At 37.4% G+C, this 20,428-nt stretch overlaps 2 protein-coding genes across 5 annotated transcripts; both read right to left on the bottom strand.

Annotated features, from left to right (window-relative positions):
- Positions 1-302: 302 nt before the first annotated feature.
- LOC114286690 (uncharacterized) lies at positions 303-10,021 on the bottom strand. The gene is made up of 4 exons (XM_028229895.2): positions 8,900-10,021; positions 8,606-8,790; positions 995-1,093; positions 303-901 (listed from the first exon to the last, which is right to left on the bottom strand). Exons 1-4 carry the CDS (start codon positions 9,582-9,584, stop codon positions 497-499), a joined length of 1,374 nt encoding a protein of 457 aa, XP_028085696.2. The 5' UTR covers positions 9,585-10,021; the 3' UTR covers positions 303-496.
- An 894-nt stretch (positions 10,022-10,915) lies between these two features.
- SWC2 (DNA binding protein SWC2) lies at positions 10,916-19,956 on the bottom strand. 4 transcript variants are annotated; one of them, XM_028229892.2, is made up of 12 exons: positions 19,630-19,956; positions 19,040-19,148; positions 18,757-18,826; positions 17,811-17,882; positions 17,622-17,665; positions 17,285-17,540; positions 15,869-15,944; positions 15,654-15,773; positions 15,418-15,486; positions 13,046-13,088; positions 12,586-12,651; positions 10,916-11,311 (listed from the first exon to the last, which is right to left on the bottom strand). In XM_028229892.2, the coding sequence occupies exons 2-12, from the start codon at positions 19,105-19,107 to the stop codon at positions 11,122-11,124; spliced, it is 1,074 nt and encodes a 357-aa protein (XP_028085693.1). In that variant the 5' UTR covers positions 19,108-19,148; positions 19,630-19,956; the 3' UTR covers positions 10,916-11,121. The 4 variants fall into 4 exon arrangements, with proteins under 4 accessions (XP_028085693.1, XP_028085694.1, XP_028085695.1 ...); XM_028229893.2 differs by having other exon boundaries at positions 19,040-19,151; positions 19,630-19,911; XM_028229894.2 differs by having other exon boundaries at positions 17,622-17,733; positions 19,630-19,826.
- Between the last annotated feature and the right edge of the window lie 472 nt (positions 19,957-20,428).

Raw genomic sequence — 20,428 nt, 5'->3', positions numbered from 1 at the left:
TTCATATCCAAATTCATTTGACAAAATAATTCTCACCCCTACTCCCAAGCCAGATGAGGCAACCTATAAATCTTGAGATTAAATAAACCAATTTCTCAGAAAAGCTGGAATTAAACTATTTTATCGAACAATGAAATTAGAACAGAGTCTTTTTTAAATCAAATCCCATAAATAAGAACTCAAGCAAGTTACAAGTCACAACTATATGACGGACAATGTGATATGCTCATTTTTAGATGTTTTGCAGAAAATTAAAATTAACAGCATTCTAATTCTCAAGATGTGTATTCAAGATCCAAAAATAGTCTAAATTAAAATCTATTGTTACCATTTTCAAACTGAAAGATGTTGGAACCACAAAAAGGGTCCTGGATTGTGCATTCATTTTCAACAGCAACCCACAAGAAATTCAAGTTTTCATGCAATGCATAAACACCAACCTAAAATACTAGTAGTGAAAAAGAAACCCTATAAACAACTAAAATGAGTTACAAGGTCAAGAATCTACCGGGGCATGGGTGGCTTGTGCCCCAGAACTATGATTGTTGTAGAAGTTCCCACCACCACCACCACCACCACCACCACCACCACCTCGGCCACCCCTTCCCCTGTTGTTATAATAGCTCCTCGGATAAAAGCTTCCGGGCTGGTCATAAAATTGGTTGCGGCCATTTTGGTAAACACCACCACCACCCCTGCTGCTTCCTCGTGCTCCACGACCATTGGGGTAACCCCTGCGGCCACCACCACGGCCACCTCTTTGGTTCTGATAGCTCCTCCGAGGGATAAAATGCGACTCCTTTGACTCCACATCTCTTTGATTCAGCCCTTCGAACTGTGGTTTGTCTTCTTGTTCTGTCTCAACTGGAACCTCAGTAGAATTCTCTGATTCAAATTCACCCTACAAAGCAGAGCACCATAATTCATCACATTAACCAAAAAATAATTGATAAATTATTAATACAAGAAGTTAGTCTAAGGGTACAAATATAACCTTGTGAGGTTCCTCCACGGGACCAGACTGATTGTCATATGCTTCATTTCCTTGAAAAGCTGATGTTTCATTTCCTTGAAAATCTGATGTATCTTCATCCTAGAGAATACATGCACATAAGGATACATGTAAGAAAAATCTTGGCAGGATAATATTTCCCAAAATACGTAAGTTCTCAGAAGTACTTTATAAAGAAACCTCATGGTAGAACGCAACAAAGGTACTTCAAAAAGTAAAATAATCCTATGACGACCATTTTTTTACCATGTTTTGTTTACCATCTCATGTGTAAACACTACATTGGTGGCAAGCACAAGTGGTGGGACACATTAAACCAATAGTGTTGTCAACACATGAAATGGTATGCAAAATATGGTAGAAAAATAGTCATTTTAGCATTATTTTAAAAAGTATGAGATAAGCGGGAGCAATTTAGCTGAGTCAACAAACATATCAGGCACAACCAAATCAGAAAGAAACAAAAGGTCATCACAAACTATTAAATACCCAATCAAGGTTCTGATTGTCTCTCTCCTGGTTCCATCATATCTAGTTATCGGCTTTTCACAAGTTACATAAAATGCTTGACTAGTATCAACACAAGAAAGCAAGAGGAAAAGGAAGCAAGATTTTCTCTAAGGCAATGTTACTAGTCAAACATCAATAAAAAATGACAGTCAACCAAATGCACTCTTTAGAAAGTATGAAGTCTACCTCATTTTGGCAATGGGCAATAAAAGATGTGTGTGATTCTCTTGCAGTTTACTGTGTTAACAAGATAACAACCCTTCCCCCAATGAGGGTTCGTGAATTTAAGTGCCCAAACATTTTTGGTAGTCAGTAACATATAACCTGTTTCTTAACACCAAAAATGCATAAAAGAGGAAACTTGTTCATCCAATGAACAAATGAGCCAAGTAAAAATTTGTATAAATAATGGATTTTTGAGCCCGATAGGTGTACCAGTAGTAAGAAACAATCGGGTCCAAGTGAAGGAACTACAAAGACACGAAAAAAATGGAAGTAGCTTGTGGTCAAGGCCACTGGTTAGTTGCTCAAGCTCATACTGTTGTTCCCATGCATGGTGTCCCAAGTGTTACACTTCTGCCTAGCAAGAACTCTCAAGCTAAGTAGCACAGACACAAACATGGGGACACACTGACAATGATTTTTTTTTAAAATGTAAAACACAATATGCTCGAGACATGTTAAAATTTTATTATATGTGATATATATAATAGTTTATTCAAAAATAATTTTAAAAAATAGAAGCTCCATGAAATGGGGAGTTGAAGAAAATGAGGCATTTGAGGATTAGTTTAGATTCAGGTCTGAAGCCACTGGAAAGCGGAGAGATTTGAAGTTTTATGACTTTTTTGAGTCTTTTAACATGTTTCAATGATCCTAGGTTTAACCTTGAGTAACTATACATGTTTCATAAATTCTGTTCTTAAAAGGGTCTTTACATCTAAGTGCTCCAAACTGACATCAAAAACCATATTGGACTATAGTCTTGGATGTAATACAACATAGAAAAGAACCCCAAACATGACTCACCTCATGACACCTACATCATTTGCTTAAGAGAAATCAAAAGTACCATGATCTTACCAATTATGAAGTTATTCCATCTATATATCATTCAGACCATCTCCAACAGTGCATCAAACCTTGCATCATATTTGAAATTTGATGAAAAAATCACTTTTTCTCACTCCAATGGTTTCACCAAATTGATATCAAAATGAGAATAGAACAAAAGTTTCATCAAACTGAGGACAATCTCCAGATTTCATCTTTTCACTGTTCTATACCGTTGGACGGGGCCAACCGGTCAACCAGCCGGATGTCCGGCCGGTTGACCAACCGGTTGACCGGTTCCCTTACAAATAGGTGGGTTCAAACAGGTTAAAAAAAAAAATTAGTCTTACCGGTCAACCGGCCGGTCGACCCACCGGATGACCCTTCCCTTTTGATGCACCATTGGAGCAAGCCATATCAGATTGAGAAAATCAAAAACTTTTTACTCAGATTTAGTGAAAAAAGTAATGAACCGTTGGAGATGCTCTCACTAAACAACAGTAATTATCAAAATTTGTTTTGAGAAAATTAGGATAAAATAGAGGTAAAAGCAAGCAACGAAGACAAAAATCCAAAACTTGAGAAAAGTTTCAAAAGATAATTACTAAGCCAACCATAAATACCAAAACTACATTAGCATTTACTCTAATTAACTACAAATTATCAATGCCTTTGTTCCAAATGATAAAATGCTCATGCAAGAGATCATGAGCAGAGCTCCTTGTTCATTAAGATTCTCCACACACCAAATAAATGAAGTGGACAATCTAAAAAGGAAAATCGTAACTACAAAATCCAATAAGAATGAATGCTCCAACCCTAAGAAGGAAACATCTTCGCATTCTCTTTCTAGCATACCCAACAGCACGTATGTGCACATATATATGAAATCTCAAAGGGCAGAACATATATCTCTTTATTCAACTTACCATACACAACAGCATGAAGTTGACTTGAGAAAATCATTTTAGCCATTTGGTTCACTCAAGGACCCTTCAATTAAATTGTGAGTCACAACTTTTTCTTCTCATGGGATCACTCAGCCTACGTAATTGAACCATACTGCAGATCTTAAAGAACAATGGTGAAAATGACAATCCAGCAATTTAAGGCAACCAAATACAGCATTTGGTGCTTGGCAACAAGTAATGTAGTTCACTTCGAGGAGTTTTGTCAACAGCTCACACAACAAATGTAACATCCTAGAAGATCTCACAGCTCCAGTGAACAACAATTAGAGAGTGAATAACCAAACCCCAAAAAAGAAAAGATTAAAATGACTTGAATAAACAACAACAAAAAGTATAAAGTAATTCAAAAGACAAACAATAAGAGTTAACTTAAGAGTGAGGTTTTTTTCAAAATTACTATGTCTTGTACCCACATCCGCATCCATGAAAGGATTGGAGGAGCTCTAAGCGTTGTTCTTTTGGACAAGGGCATTGTGGGTAGGTGAGTAAAATATTTTTGGCATAGAAACGGAAAGAGACTTGGCAAGACATTTTGTAGTGGTAAACAATAAACTCACACCAACCGTGCAAGGGCTCTCTATTAATTAAAAAACCTAGCATAAATGGTGTGAGTTGGTGTGACTGGGGTGCTATATTAATATTACCAGCCCCCCCCCCCCAAAAAAAAAAAAAAAAAAAAAAAAAAAAACCCATGCGCTGATCTGGGCCGTCCATTCATTTACTTGTGGACACAAGTATGGATGTAATTAAAAGGAAGTCACACCCGGACCCAGGTGTGGGTACTTTTGATTCTCTTGCTGGATAGTGCCATACACGTATCACGTTTGTGGTAGTTATTATCAGAATGAGTGACATAAAGTAAAGGTGAAAAAATGATTATACTTTTGAACTATTTTGAATGGGGAATCTTAGTCCTTACTCATGGGCCAAATTTGCTATTTATTTGGTACCAGAAAACATTTGATGGTATAGAGGAATATGTTTTTGTAGTGAAATAGCTATTGTGATAACGTTGTTTTCTAGTACCTTGTTTTGTCCCTCTTTTTCTGTCTTTCTTTTTTGTTGATTGTATTAGTATACAATGTTGTACTCCTCAGAAGAGTATTCCGAGAATTACGGATAGTTCACTCAAATGTGTGTAGATTATTTTTTGACATAGCAAATAGGACTGTGAAAAGAAAGCCAACAGTCAACTCCGGCGAAGTTTGTTCGTGGGTACAAGGAGCAGAGGGCAAAAATATCAAAGCTAAGGTGCCTGAACAGAAAGGTTAACAGAGGTAACAGATCCTATAGAGTGTTCGAATAAAAGATTTGAAGCTTTTTATAAAAAAATGAAAGGAGTAGTAAACAACCAATATTAGACTCCCCTTGCGTACCGGAAGTCAACGACATCGGCGACCAATGGATATAAGCGAAGTTACCATAGTCGTGCACCTTTTGAGCGGCGTACATTTGCAGACGGTACGTTCAGAATATTCCTCGATATATTAAGAAGACTAAGAGGGGAGTAAGAAAGTTACAATTGTGCAATGAACAATTAAGAGACGTTAAATTTGATAATAAAAGTATAGCGAAACTGCTGAAGGTATTGAGTTGGGTAATAAAAGATGTGACCATCAATCAGACAAGATCGTGGTTAAGGGTATAAAATTAATTGAGAATGTTCAATTGGGACAAAAGGCTAAAGAGGAAGCTGTGGTCCACCATGTTTTTTTTTTCGTCATAAGTGATAATAATCCATCAGATTCCGTCCCCACACCTTACAAAATATTTATTGGAGTTAGTAAGGGTAATCCTGAGAACTGGATTGTTGATCTTGACCAGTCCGACAGGTTTCGGATGCTAAAGAAAATGAGATTCAAGCTCGTTGGTGGCAAAGACAAAGAGTATGTTCGTCACGGAATAGAAGTTGTGGACCGGTTCTTCCCAGTTGATGTTTGGACGAACTACAAAGGTACACTGTTGGGAAATGCTAGAAGTATTCAGAAGGATACCATATATTTAGTGGCTGCTACTATTGGTGGAAAAGAGTACAAAGTTACGTTAATGAGTCAAATGTACTTTAAACTGTTTAGAACTATAATTTTATGTATTTTTATTTGTAATGTTCAGGTGAATGGAGGTAGATGATATAAAAACTGGTGTTGTTGAAGGTGTTTTAGCAAATATTTCAATTGTATTGAACTCACGTCACTTAATTTATTTTCTCAATTGAGATTGAAATACAAACAAAAAAGTATTAAGGTTGATAAAACATTCCCCCTTTTGCGCACCCAATGCCAATGGGTTGGTCAGAGTAAATATATATGATCGGAGATTAGATGGTAATAATAGTTTGCAGGCGTATTTCGTTTTCCCTGTGGATTGTCGATGCGAATAAGTATATTATGGGAATGGTTATTGTTTCATTCGCAAAAAACAGGTGCTATGGATAGTGAAGTATCGACTCGAAGATTCGAATATTAAAAAGGGAGTAACATATTGTAATATGAGGGGTATTTGAAGTATTTTACAAGTGAAATGCCAGAAGATTCTCAGTTGAGGGCCCCATCTATTGTGGTCTTATCTAAAAAATATACAACGGCAAATGTTGATGTTTGGCATTGTGCTCCAACTGAAGTTCTTTCGATTCTATCGTAGACTAAGTTAGTTGATTTACCTGAAAAGCGAAGAGATTTGTTGTTAGGAGGTTTTGGGAAAAGTGGTTCAATTATTGATGAACATAGAGGTCGACTTAGCTTATTCGAGATTGATGTACGCAGAGCTAATGAAGGTGCTAGTGATGTTGATCCTGGTCCATCGATTTCGGAAGTTAGTGCTGCTAGAAAAGACGAAGTTGATAAGAGATGGTCTGTAATTATGGACGGTCCAAAATTTTCCGATGTTTTACGAAATGTAATCATGAGTGTAAAGAAGAATGAAGATGATGTTGATAATAAGGGAAATGTAATAAGTAAATAAAAGTTTGAGTGATCACATAAATAAAAGTTTGATTCTGGACCATCCATAACAACAGAATATCTCTTATCAACTTCGTCTTTTCTAGCAACACCAACCTCCGAAATCGACGGACCAAAATCAACATTATTAGCACCATCGTTAGCTCTGCGTACATCAATCTTAGATAAGCTGAGTCAACCTCTACGTTCATCAATAACTGAGCCACTTTCCCCGGGTAAGCCAACTAACTTAGTTCGCGATAGAATCAAAAGAACTTCAATTGGAGCACAATGCCAAACATCAACATTCGCCGTCGTATATTTTTTAGATAAGACCACAATAGATGGGGCCCTCAATTGCGAATCTTCTGATATTTCACTTGTAGAATACTTCAAATACCCCATCATTTGACAATATGTTACTCCCCATTTAATATTCGAATCTTCAAGTCGATACTTCACCATCCATAACACCTGTTTTTCGTTAATGGAACAATAACCATTCCCATAACACACTAATTCGAATTGATAATCCACAGAAAAATGAAATACGCAGGTTGGTGCTGCTAGAAAAGGCGAAGTTGATAAGAGATGGTCTGTTGTTATGGACGGTCTAGAATTTTCCGATATTGTGCAAAGAAGAATGACGATGTTGTTGTTGATGATAAGGAAAATGTAATAAGTAAATAAAAGTTTGAATAGTTACATAAATAAAATTAATAAAAATTTTCATTAATCATGACAGTGATTACATTTACATCAAACCATTCTCTCATTTGAAAAAAATAACACTCAAAAGGAGAAATAAGGAGAACTAGAAACGACTACAAAGCATAAAGGACTCACCAAGTTAAGAGTTTGCAAACCACAAGAGAAAAAAATGCAAAAGAAATGCATCATCTCAACAAAAAAATTCCCAAGTTGAAGTTCTTCTCTTGGGTATGAACCAAACTTCAAGTTTGGCAAATAAATTAATACTATGGTAAAACATTGCCATCATCACCATATAATCACTAATCTCTCCAATATCATATAAAGCCAAAAAAAAAAAAAAAATACAGGTAACAATCTTTTTACACTTACTTTCTTTTCAATAGTAAGTAATACACAGCTAAAGTTGGTTCAAAAAATGAAGATGCCTCAAGTTAGAATCTACATTAGGCGAAATAATCAACATGAGGGTCCAGATAACCAGGAGAAAAAAAAATGCCAAGAATGAAGCACAATCAACACAACCTAAACAACTAAACCTCTTATGCTTCCATTGTAGAATTATTCCAACAAAAAAAAAAAAAAAAAAAAGGACATGAGAGAGAGAGAAAGAGAGTTTACCGTATTACACTCGGTTTCAGTATATGAGCATATCTAATTTATGGTGTTGTACTACCAATTTAAACACTATCAAGATCAACCATATAAAAATAGTAAACAAACACTTTATATTCTTATTTATATTCACAAGGGCAATAATCATAGACAGCTTGGCCTAAAAATCCAAATTGAACAACACAATAAATAAGCATCATTTCTTGCAACTTTTAATTACTTCAAACGCAAAATAAGAATACCAAAAGATCATCGTATTGCCTCATAAAATCCTATCCCACATGGCAAAGTGACTCTTCAAACAGAAATAACCATGGTACAACATCAAACAATGCAAAACAATGGAAACTTACTACAACATTTTTGTTTGCACCAAATGTTCTAGTTACAGCACAACACACTATGCCCACAAAAGGCTGTCAATAGAGGAAAGGCAACAACAACAATAGAACTTTATACACCTGATATTAAAAGATTCAAATAATCCCAAAAACATAATACTGATCCAAACTCTAAAAGCCCCCCAAAAAATAGATTTCACATACAGCCCTGTTAATCACTATAATGGAAATTAAACATCACCCAAAAAACTGATGCATACTTGGTAAAGTTCTATTGACCAAACACTATACAATCCAAAAAATAAATAAATCAAATGAAAGAAATCAAACATAATGCTACAGCACAGCCCATGTAGATTTAATGGAGCATGTATCCACACTCACGGCAACATCAAATAGGAGTCAAAAAAATAATCTTGAATACCTGAATTTCTGAAGAAAACATATTTTTACCTGCTGATATTGCCCATCCGAACCTTCGGTTTGTACTGGCACAACAGAACCATGCATTGGAACCTGAAAAGAAGCATAATTTCCAGCAGCAGCAGCAGCCATTTCAACAGTAGCTTTCATCTCCGGCGTAGTGGTGAAATAATCCGAAGCCATAATCTTGTTGAGCTTCGCTCTCAACCCAGCATCTACAACAAAAAAAAAAAACAAAAAAAAAAATCCATCAATCAAAGTCACCAAAACACATCTGCACACAAATCCCAAAATTCAAAAAAAGTAGCGGTGAATAAAGCATACAAGAAACATTCGGATCTGAATCGATTGGATGATCGGAGTTAGCGAGCCATTGCTTGGCGTGCTCAATACACTGTTGCAACGCATTTTTATGAGAAAGGCTCGAATCGACCGGCCTCGAAATCAACAAACCACCAAGCATCGAAATCAAATCCAAGTCCCTCTCGCCGAGCAGATCGGCGGATTCATCGTCGGTGACGTAGTCGTAGGTCAAACAACACCCTCGCTCGTGAGTCCGAGTCAGCATCGTCGAAGTGAAATCGTTCTGACTCTTCACATCGAACATAGTCCCAAAGTAGAGCAGATTCAAAAGATCCTCCACCATCGTGTGTTCTCGGTCCACTTTAGGTTCAATCTCCGCCACATTCTGCTCAATTTCCACATTTTCTTTGGCGTCAGGTGAGGCGGAGACGTGGTGGTGGCGCTGGACGGCGATGCTGATTTCTTCGGCAACGGCGGCGGAGAGCGGTTGCCAGAGCTTCTCGAGTTCGTCGATAGCGGCGGAGACGGAGGGTTTGGAGCGAAGAAAGTCTTCTTGTTCCTTATGGATGGATTTTCCTTGAGCGATTGAGTCTTCCAATTGGAGGATGCGATTGTTCTTCTTGCGGAGGGCACGGAGGCGCTTGTTGATGAGGCTGAGAACTGGTCCTTCGGTCACGTCCGAAGAAGCCCCTCCCGCCGCAGCCATTGTAAGGGATTCTGATTTGGTTAGATTGGAAGGAAATGAGTGCTGGTTGCGCCGCCGTCAACGGCGGTGGTGGGTGGCGAAGGGTAGGGCTTTTGGAGGTTTTGCTTTGCAGGGTTTGTTGTTGGTAGAGAGAGAGAGAGAGAGAGAGAGAGAGAGTGGAGTGAGTGGCTTTTACATTATCGATGGGTTTAGTGCGAGCCACACTTTTTTATTTATTTTATTTTTATTTTTATTTTTTCAAGTAATGGGTTGGCTATTATTGGGTTGGACTGGTGGATTGATTGTTAAGTGGGAACTCAAGGCCCAAACTATTTTCACTCTTTCCTTTATTTATTTATATTTTTATTTTTAATTTGATTTTGTAGAAAATGAAGGACTAGATCGATCTCAACAGTTTAATTTTTTCTAAAAAAATTTATTCATAATCAATGTTTAATAAACTTATTCAAGAAACCTTATTTATAGATAAAAGTTAAAACATATATTATATGATTTTTTTTAAAAAAATTCATTTTCTTGGTCAACTATATTTATGATAATTATATAAAGATAAAGTAAAGAAAAACAGGTAGAAGAGACCCGTTATCATCTTCAAGTCATATTTATTTATTTTTATATATATGTATAGTCATCTATAAAAAAAAAAAAATTAAAAAAACAGGAACAATTCTGTTTGGATAAGTTCTATTAGATCTTTTCATGCCACAATGGGTGAACCAAATCCTAATACACCGGTTTGATTTCATGAAATCAAAACCATCCATCCGTACAAAAAAATTAATCTAATAATATAATTTAAATCAATGTGAATCAATTCAAATCCATTTACCAAATTTTCTTTCATGCACCCCTATTATACAGTTGTGTGAGAGTGTGACTTCCCGTCCGTTAATTGGAGTGCATTCAATTAAAGGTGCCTCAAGTCAATTGTAGGTAGAGCTCAATAGGAAAATGTTCGGTAGTTCAAATTTTATAATTCAAATAATTCGAATATGTCAAAACGACAAATGGCATCGTTTTCAAGTCATTCGAGCCATAATTTTTTGAACCACCTAACATTGTTGAAACTCAATATATATTTAATAGGTTTAGAATGATTCGAGCTTGTCTAATCAAATTAAAAAATTAACAAATTTCAAAATGAATTAGAAAAATTAATATTGAATAAGATTTTCGTTATTTTCGTGATCCCAACATAGTTGAGTTGTTTTACACCCAACATGCCTTGCAACTTAAATATTGCAATTTAGGTGACTCTAGTTACAAATCCAAGAAGTACACACATAAGTAAAAAATTAAGGCTACTATGCAAATTAAATAAAAAACAAACAAAAACAAATGCTGTCCTATACATCTGCATTTCATGTTTCTACCAAATTATGCTGATATCTTACAAAACATTTCGCAAAATCCTCTTTTGATCAAGAGCAAAAGAAGACCCCAGAAACAATAATAACAATTAATTAATAACTAATCACTACCAGAATGTACATACAAATTTAAAGGGCTAGGAAGAAAATTTAATTAATGGCAGCAGCTACTCCGAAACTTGGCTTTCAAGAGCTGGAATTTGAAGGAATCGAGCGGAGTACCGAAAATCTGATGTCTCTCTCCTATTCGGAATTACAGATCTCTTCCGCCTTTCAGAAAATCCTTGCCCAGAAATTTCTTCAGATAGAAAACCTAAGCTCTTTTTCTCTCTAGCATTTCTATTTTCTTCCAAAAACCTGCAAAATTGTCAAGCAAAATTGTCGAACAAAATTTCAAGACAGTTATCACCTAGTATCAACTTAAAATTCCCACAGAAATTGTTTTTTTCTATATTAGTTATTGGTATAGCAGAAATTCATGATGCATGCATCTTATCCTAGCATTGATTGTACTCGTTAAACAAATTAAGATTTTTTCTTGCTAACATGTGAAAGCCAAAACTATATTTTTGTCTACGCCAGGGCAAAGTTTGGGCGTGCCATAATTATGGCACCGACCACAGCCCCAAGGGCAGAGTGTCAAGGTGCGCCCATCCAAGGGTCAACAACTTGATGCCACATTCATTTGTGCCCTTTGGAGAGCCAAAAACATGCTCAAAAAGTTGTTGGTACAAGTGCAAGCAAAGGCCCAAGGCATAGTGCAAGGCAGCCCACAACAGGCCATGAGACAGCATGTGCCAGGCCGAGGCCCAGCAGCAGCAGCCCCGGCAGCAGCCAGCAGTAGCCAGGCCACAGCCTTGCCAGCAGGCCGCAGCCCAGGCCACAGCAGGCCGCAGCCCAGGCCACAGCCTTGCCTGTGCAGCAGCAACTTTGAAGCACATTTTGGAGGGTCAAATGTAATATTTTTGTCTTGTAAATTTTTATGTAAATAGATTGGTATTAAAGGTGTTTTGGGACCAAGTTTTGTAATTTTTCTCTTTTTGTAAAATTTTTAGAAATTCATTATGCCTCCTCAAACATAGAGGATGTTTCCTCTTGCTAGCTAAGAAAAGGCTTAACAAGCTATATTAAGGAGGGGGTACCCAAGTGTTGAACCAAACTACTTGTGCCTTTAAAGTACCCCAACCTAGCCAATAGTAAGATAACTTTTGTAGCACTTTTGGTGCATTGTTCAACTATTGTATTGCCTATTTTTGATCAATGAAAAGTTCATTTCGCCTTTAAATTGTGCAAAGCTTTTCCATTGTTGCTTGCTTTAATTTTAGCTTGTTGCTTGCTATTTTGTAGCTTGTCTCCAAACTTGTGCCTCATCAACTAACTAATATTGTGTCTGCTTGTCTTAGCAAACCTTTTGAGCTTTTGTGGCGGGCTAGTGAAAAGAGTTAACTACCGCCACACACACTTGCATATCTCTTGACAAAACTTCTGCACTACCAGTGTATGACACAAAACCAAGATTTTTGACCAGTGGGGGGGAGGTTGATCCATGTACGCACAAAACGTATATCACACACATTCCCAAAAAATGTTCAATATTTACAAAGGCTCATAGGAGACCATTGAAGCCTTACCGTTCACGAATGGTTCTAAAAGCTTCTTTAGTTGCAAAAGGTAACCCAGTCTTTGGATCACGGTACCTGAAACAGCACACAACAATCAAACAACAGGGAAAGGTATGTATGATCGTGATATTCTTCTGTGTTTTTTTTTTTTGCTTTTTATTTTTTGGTATAGATACAATATCTTGTGGTATAAAGACATCCCAACCTAAATCTGGAACCCAGAGCAAAGTGGGGAACACATGGAGCGACTGAAAGACTGTTAAAGGGGATCCCATAAGAATGGAGCCATAAACTTCTGTAATTATGTTGCTCTGCAGTTCAAAAATTATTCTATACATGTACCCACAAGCTATAACTTCTGTAATGTATTACTCTGATGTTAAATTTATCATATTTTCCCAGGAAATTGAAATGACAAACCTAGATTTAAATGCAATATGTGACCATCAAGATAGAAATGAAATCTTACTTCGCAGGCAACCCAGTAACCGCACACACGGCCTTCTGCGGATCTGGTACAGAAAATGAACAAACAAATTAGCTGTAATTAACAGCATTTACAAGAAAAACATCTTTCAGAAACCCCGTAACTGTAACAAAGATCAGTAAGCTCATTGCAAGTTTTTTAATGACTTCAATTGTACCCAAACCCTCTGTGATTGGCATTTAAACTTGTCACCTAACTATAAAAACTTGAGCATAGCGATTTCAGAGCTATTTGCATGATATTATAGATGAATGGAGATAAGGAAGTTTGAGACCATGTTCCAAGAGGACCAATACTACCAACAAATTAATCTAAATTTTGACAGGAATTTTTTATTTCATCAAAGTACTTGCTGACACCTTGCCAACATTACAAAAATCAGACAACCAGTTTAAGTCCCATCATTAGAACTTGGCACCTTGCTTTAACAGCAGCAAGCTAGAACATTTAGGGTGTGTTTGGTAACGTTTACGTTTTCAGTTTATATTTACAAAAATTTTATAAACTGGTTTTTGTTTATTTTTAAAAAAACATAAACTACAAACGCGTTTGGTAATTGACAAAATGTTTTAAAAAAATTTAAAATATAAAAAAGAGTGAAAAATGGCAAGTGGCGGCGGAAGACGGTGGTGGAAAATGGTGACGGTGGGTGGTGGGTAGCTGGTGGTGGTGGGTAGTGGCGGGTGGGTGGTGGTGGTGGTGGTTGGGTGGGCGATGGTGGCGGGTGGTGGTGGTAGTGGGTGGTGGGTGGTGGTGGCAGGTGGGTGGCGGATGACAGGTGGTGGGGGTTGGTAGCGGGTGGGTGGGTGGGTGGGTGGGTGACGGTGGCAAGTGGTGGGTGGTAGCGAGTGGGTGGTGGTGGTGGTGACGGGTTGTTGGTGGTGGTGGCAAGTGAGTGGCAGATAGCGGGTGGGTGGTGGTGGCAGGTAGGTGGCGGGTGGTGGTGGTGAGTGGGTGGGTGACGGTGGCGGGTAGTGGATGGTAGCGAGTGGGTGGTGATGGTGGTAGTGGCGGGTGGTGGTGGCAGGTAGGTGGCGGATGGGTGGTGGTGGTGGGTGACTGTGCGAGTGGTGGGTGGTGGTGGTGGCAAATGGGTAGCGGATGGCAGGTGCTGGCGGGCGGGTGGGTGGGTGGGTGGGTGGGTGACGGTGGCAGGTGGTAGGTGGTAGTGAGTGGGTGGTTGTGGCGATGGTAGTGGCAGGTGGTGGGTAATGGTGGCAAGTGGGTGGCAGATGACGGGTGGTGGTGGTGGTGGTGGTGGCGGGTGGTGGTGGTGGTTGGGTGGGTGACAGTGGCGAGTGGTAGGTGATAGCGAGTGGTAGGTGATAGCGAGTGGGTGGTGGGTGGTAGTGGCAGGTGGGTGGCGGGTGGGTGGTGGGTGATGGTGGTGGTGGTGGTGGTGGCAGGGGCGGCGCCGACGGCGGCAGTGAGGGCGAGGGGTGGGTGGTGGTGGCGAGTGGGTGGCAGGTAGGTGGTGGCTGGTGGGTGGTGGTGGCGGGTGGCGGCTGGTGGTGGCAGGTGGGTGGTGAGTAGTGGTGGCAGGTGGTGGTAAGGGTGGGTGGTGGGTGGTGGGTGGTGGGTGGTAGTGCCGGAAGACGGTGGTGGAAAATGGTGGCGGGTGGTGGTTAGTGTTGAGTGATAAAAAAAAAAAAAACTAAAAACTCAAAACTCAAAACGGAAACACATTTTTTGTGTTTTCATTTTTTGGCCAAATTTATAAACTGAGACCACTGATTTATAAATCAAAAATTTTACCAAACAAGTTTTTATTTGAGTTTTTTAAATTTTTGTAAATATAAACAGAAAACTGAAAGCGTAAGTGTTACCAAACGACACCTTAGTTTCTTAAAGAGGCAGAGCCAGGAGGACAAATCTATTCATGAGGACATTGATGAACCTAGGGATTCTTGAGAATTCTTCAGACAAGTGATGTGCAAAATAATATGCGGATTTATTTCATGAGATAAGGGAAAGAAGAAAAAACCAATTAAAGGCAGCCTTGGGCCCAAGTCTCATAATGTGTCCAACATTAAGGTCCAACATAAGATAACTCATATATCAATGCATTGTACAACTTGAAAAATCGTTTGAAAGAATGTTCTAACACGTGTTCTAGCGAGGCAGTTCAAGAGACCTACTCCATTCCAGAAAAGTACACCAAGATAGCACATCAAGTGTACATGAATCAGACAACATATTCTAATATGACACAAACTCAATGTTCAAAAAATTTTATATTAACTTTACAATTAACATTCTGAAGAAAATTAACTAATATCAAAGCATCCATGAACATGAAGTCACCATCAACCTTCCCACAAATATATAGTCATGAGCACAAAAAATTTACTTACAAGGAGTGGATACTGTAGAAATCTCTGATTGAAACAACAATCCTTTACTGAATTCTAGATAGGAATTACCTGCAACAAAATTTCCAAATCAATTTGAAATAATTCACTCAAAAAAGGAATGATTACAGGGGAAAAAGAGAATTATTATTCAATTGCAAAGAAAAAGACCAAGCTGAATATTCAGATTCTAGTCTCTGAAGAAAACAAGTATCAATTAGTGATGAGAGAAAGCTTGCCATCTCTAGAAAGATATCGTATCTGAGGGCCACTATAAACTGCTTTGTGTACAACTGCTCTTTTCTTAACTTCTTCCTCCCTTGCTAACACTCGTTCTAAGTTTCTCAAGTTCATAATTTCTGTGAAACAAAAAATTTGTACCATGAATATCGGAGATCATCCCACAAGTAAAATTGGTAGACTATCTCTTCAAATCAAACATATAGCATAAAACCTGTTTGAGCTGCTTCCAGAAGCATCTCTTCTTGGGTCATCCTCTTCTCTTCTCCTTCCTTTTTCCTTTTAATTGGCTGCCAAAAGAAAATTTATTCAGTTCAAGCTACTTAACTGCACATCCAAAAACTTACAATAGCTATCCAGTTGAATAGTCATCAGAAATTTTCATGATTAGCATTTCATTCACATGGAAGAATACCAAGAGTTGCTTTACTATCAAATGAACTAGGAAATATGGCATAATTTATCAGTAAGGAATCAACCAATTCGCAGCTTTACAAATTATCATTTCAATGGTCCAGTCAATCAAAACAAAAAACAAAACAAAACAAAACATAGGGTGAGGTGGACTAATCAGGTTAAGGATATATATATATATTGCACATCCATTAGAAGCATAAACAGATGATCTGGCCAAATTCAAAGAGGATTTCCCCAAACAATTGTGCATGCTTAAATGTTTTACTTCACCAAGGAAAGATTCATAAATAACACATAAGGTTCAACCAACCTTTAATACATTGATTCACTTGACAGTGACAGCAAATGTGTTTGATACCTCACACTGAGTTTCAAGTTTCAAGAAAATGGTGACCACAATGAAATTGAATGCAACATCACAAGTAAGGTGAACAAATTAATAGTTCAACTATGCTGCCAAATAAGTGGCACTATTAAGTGATTTGAGAAACCCCTTTTTGGCACCGATAATAGATTTTTGACTTTACAAACACCAGTCTTATTTATTTATTTTGTTGCAAGTAAACTAGCACCAAAATAAAATAAAAAGAAAACATGCTTAAGGAAATTGTGGTACACATCAGAACACAGACCTACATTAGTAGATCACGAATAATACGCAGAACACATTATAAAAACAACCTCTGATGGAATAGTGCTACCTGTTAAAGTATGCAGTATCAACACTAGTACGCTACAACCAAAGATTTCAATATTTACTATTTCATCAAATAAATTCCAGCAGAACTGACACATGGAGCATGCATCTATATGATGTAAAACTTGGTAAAAATCCTGCATTAGTTTTAATTCTTACAATTGTAATTTAAAATTGATAAGGTTCAGTAATCTAAAGGTAGGTGGGAGGTATTGATGCAGTGGCACACAACTTCTCCATACCCGTCTGTATAATAATTGTAAAGGTTATCACATCTACAAATTGCAAGTATAACATTAACGAAATGATGCTCAGCAAAATAATTAGTCACCTAATCAGTCAAATAGATTATGTAATCAGAACAATTTAACAAAACTTTAGTGAAATGATGATAACAATGAAGTTATTTTCCCTATAAAAAAATAAAAATAAAAATAAAAAGCACCGCCAGAAAAGGTCCATTACCCAGTGTTCTCATTTCTAGAAGAACACATCAAGAATGAAATCTCAACTAACCTTCATTGTTGCTTGCAAAGCTGCACGTATTGCATCTCTTTCAGCTTGCCTAACAATAACTGAAGTTCTTGTAGATTTTCTAACTATTCTCTCCACTTCTACGTCATCGGGTGCATCATGATGTTCAGGGAGAGTAGACTGCTCAGCAGTTTCATCATCCTGGGGAGCCTTTCCAAGATTTGAAAGAACCTTCTTTTTCGTCTTCTTCTTTGGCAATTGCTTTCCAGGAAATATTAGTCTCTTCTTTGTCCGCATTCTGTAACAGAAGTCAACATCTTAAAAGTTACCATACTATATTTAAAAACTCTAAACTTCCATGATCTTGGGGAAGTCAAACCTGTCATCTGCCTCATTTTCTACTTCTTCATCTGGTTGAGGTTCCTGATTCCAGTAGAGCATGTAATTGGACAATAAGTTCGTTCAAGTGGTCATGGATATTGAAATTATTACTGCAGTAGTATGAAAGAGGTAGTGACATATTTTAAGTCTAAGAAATGCAGATAATAACAAGACCGTAAATACATACATCATCATCGAAGTCACTGTCAAAAACATCCACAACCTCCCCTTCTTCTTCGTAATTTTCATCATTTTCTTCCTGAGAAAGTAACATAGGATTGAATTGAATCCAGAAACACACAAGAGAACAACATACCATATAAATGCCACTGCTAGTCCTTCGGACTAAGCGGTAACTTAGGTGCTACAATAGAGTAGATGACAAGGTTCAAATCCCATTATCCATAAAAAAATAATACTACTGAAATAAAAAGTAGATATTTAATTTAGAATGGTACATACTTATCATAATTTCATCAATTTTGATAATTGAAATAAATAAAAAAATGATCATACTCAATGCACAAGGCTGCTACTTAGGGTCTGGGAGACGTAGTTAGTAAGCAGCATTCCCCACTTTTTTTTGTGGAGAGTTGATAATAGAAATAGATGCATGCGGTCAATAAATAAGAAAAAGTTGTATGTCAATAACTTGCAATGCCAAGGAGTTTATTTGTTTTGAGCACAAAACAAACAATAGACCATAGTGAGTGACGATGAAAAATAACTAGATCAAATTAACAAATAGGAACTATGTGACTCCAAAATGTCCCAAATTATGACTTACTGAACAATTTCTATGTTTTTTGACATAAAAAGATCTGAAGTTGATTTTCCTCTCCCAGGAAGACTTTAAGTGAGTGAAAAGAACACAAAAAGGAAAAGATTAATTTTTTAACCAAAAAGTGCATAACCAAATTGTAACATCAAAGACCACTTCTACTCAATTTTAGATAGAGTACTCTAATAGGGGACTTATCATGCTCTTCATTACTCTGTCTCTATTTCACTTTCTGGGAACATTATTGGTGTTTCACATTAAGGTGAAAAAATGAATGGATGCACAAATATTGATCAAGAAACTACATGTGGACAAGAGAAACGTCAATGTTAAAAGTCTGAGCAGTGAATACCTCTTTGAGAGCCTCCTGATTCCAGAACGTTTCATCCTCTTCATTCTCGTCATCAAGCAATTTGTTCATTCTAACAATGGCATCAATATAGTGTCAAAACCTTTCAATATCTCAAATAGAATTTCCATTATCCTTCTAGATGGGTCAGCTATATCCCAAGTTTTGGCACTTGGAAGTGCAAGAGAAGCTAAAGAACAAAATATTAAACAGATATATATCTACAAACATGCACCAAACAGATAAATGAGGTCATGAAATTATTTATAGGATATGAGGTTTATACCGTTTGCCTCTCGTTACTCGGGATGCACGGTCAAGAAAAACAGGATCCTCTTCTTTGCCGGTTTCCATGCTGGCAAACTGTTTTCAGCTCTGCAACTTCTTCTACTCTTCTGCTTTGAATATGGATTCAAGAAGACAAAAACCAAATACAATCCCTTTCGGCAATTACAACCCCAAACATTTTATTAAGTGGGTAAAGAAATTTAAATATGACACCATGAGCTCTTAATGGCACAGTTAGAAGAAGAATTCTCATCAAAGCCATATGAAAATAAAAATCATTAACAAAAACATCAATTACAAACTAAAGAACTAAAATTTGTCTATACAATTTTAGAACAAGCAAATGGATCCTTAAAAATTAACAAATTAGACCATGACTCCTACTTTCTCCTCCAATATTCCCAAAGTTAAAAGATCACCAGGAAGCAATAGATTGTTCTTGTGGCCAATTTTTCTACAATCACAAAACTTTATTCAAAATCTACGATTATCATCTTCAGTTTCAAATCCTAAGAGAGAGTTTTGAGCGAAACGACGAAACAAAGAATTGCACAACCACACAGAACTCGAGTATGCGAGAGTGAGTACCTATGAGAGAAGATCAGATCTGTGATTGAAACTTTCGATTGTTGTTTCGTCGAAGCCTTGGAGCGGAGGTGGCGATTGATGTCTGAAGGGAACGTTGGAAGGCGGCGCCGGAAGCTGCAGTCGGCGTTGGGTTTCGGCGTTGAATCTGAGAGTGTTTTCTTTCGGTCTGAGAATCTCATAGAGATAGAGAACAGAGTGGGCCGAGAGGGGTGGGCTGCCTGCATTGACCGGACCGGACCGGACCGAGTCTTTATGGGCTGAACATATCTAAATTTCAAGTCCAGTCCAGGCCAGTTCCAGTACTCAAGAAATGAATTGGTACCTTACAAATTTTTTATTTTATTTTTTTGATTTCTTTTTATTCCAGTCTTATTGGACTGTGTTGTTAGAATTTTGTAGGCCCACCATTACAAGGCTCACTATGAAAGGATGGTGATTACTATTAGATTGTCTGTTGAAAGACAAATGAATTTTTTTATCACTATAGAGTTATACCAAGGATCTACCTTAAGTTCTTATTTTTTTGCGTTAGTTATGGATGAGTTGACGAGAAATATTTAGGATGACGCGCCATGGTATATGCTTTTGCAAATGATATCGTGTTAGTGGATAATACTAGAGAATGAGTTAACACAAAGTTGGAGATTTTGAGAAAAACACTTGAATCTAAAGGATTCTGGACAAGCATAACTAAGACAGAGTACATGCAGTATAAATTTAGTAACAATAACAATGAAAGCAGATAAGAGGTGAAGATTGAGAACCAAGAACTGCTTAAGAGTTAACATTTTTGTTATTT

Source organism: Camellia sinensis, chromosome 5, assembly GCF_055761805.1.
Source record: "Camellia sinensis isolate YWXY chromosome 5, ASM5576180v1, whole genome shotgun sequence".
NCBI lineage: Eukaryota > Viridiplantae > Streptophyta > Magnoliopsida > Ericales > Theaceae > Camellia > Camellia sinensis.
This window is presented reverse-complemented; position numbering and strand designations above follow the sequence as displayed.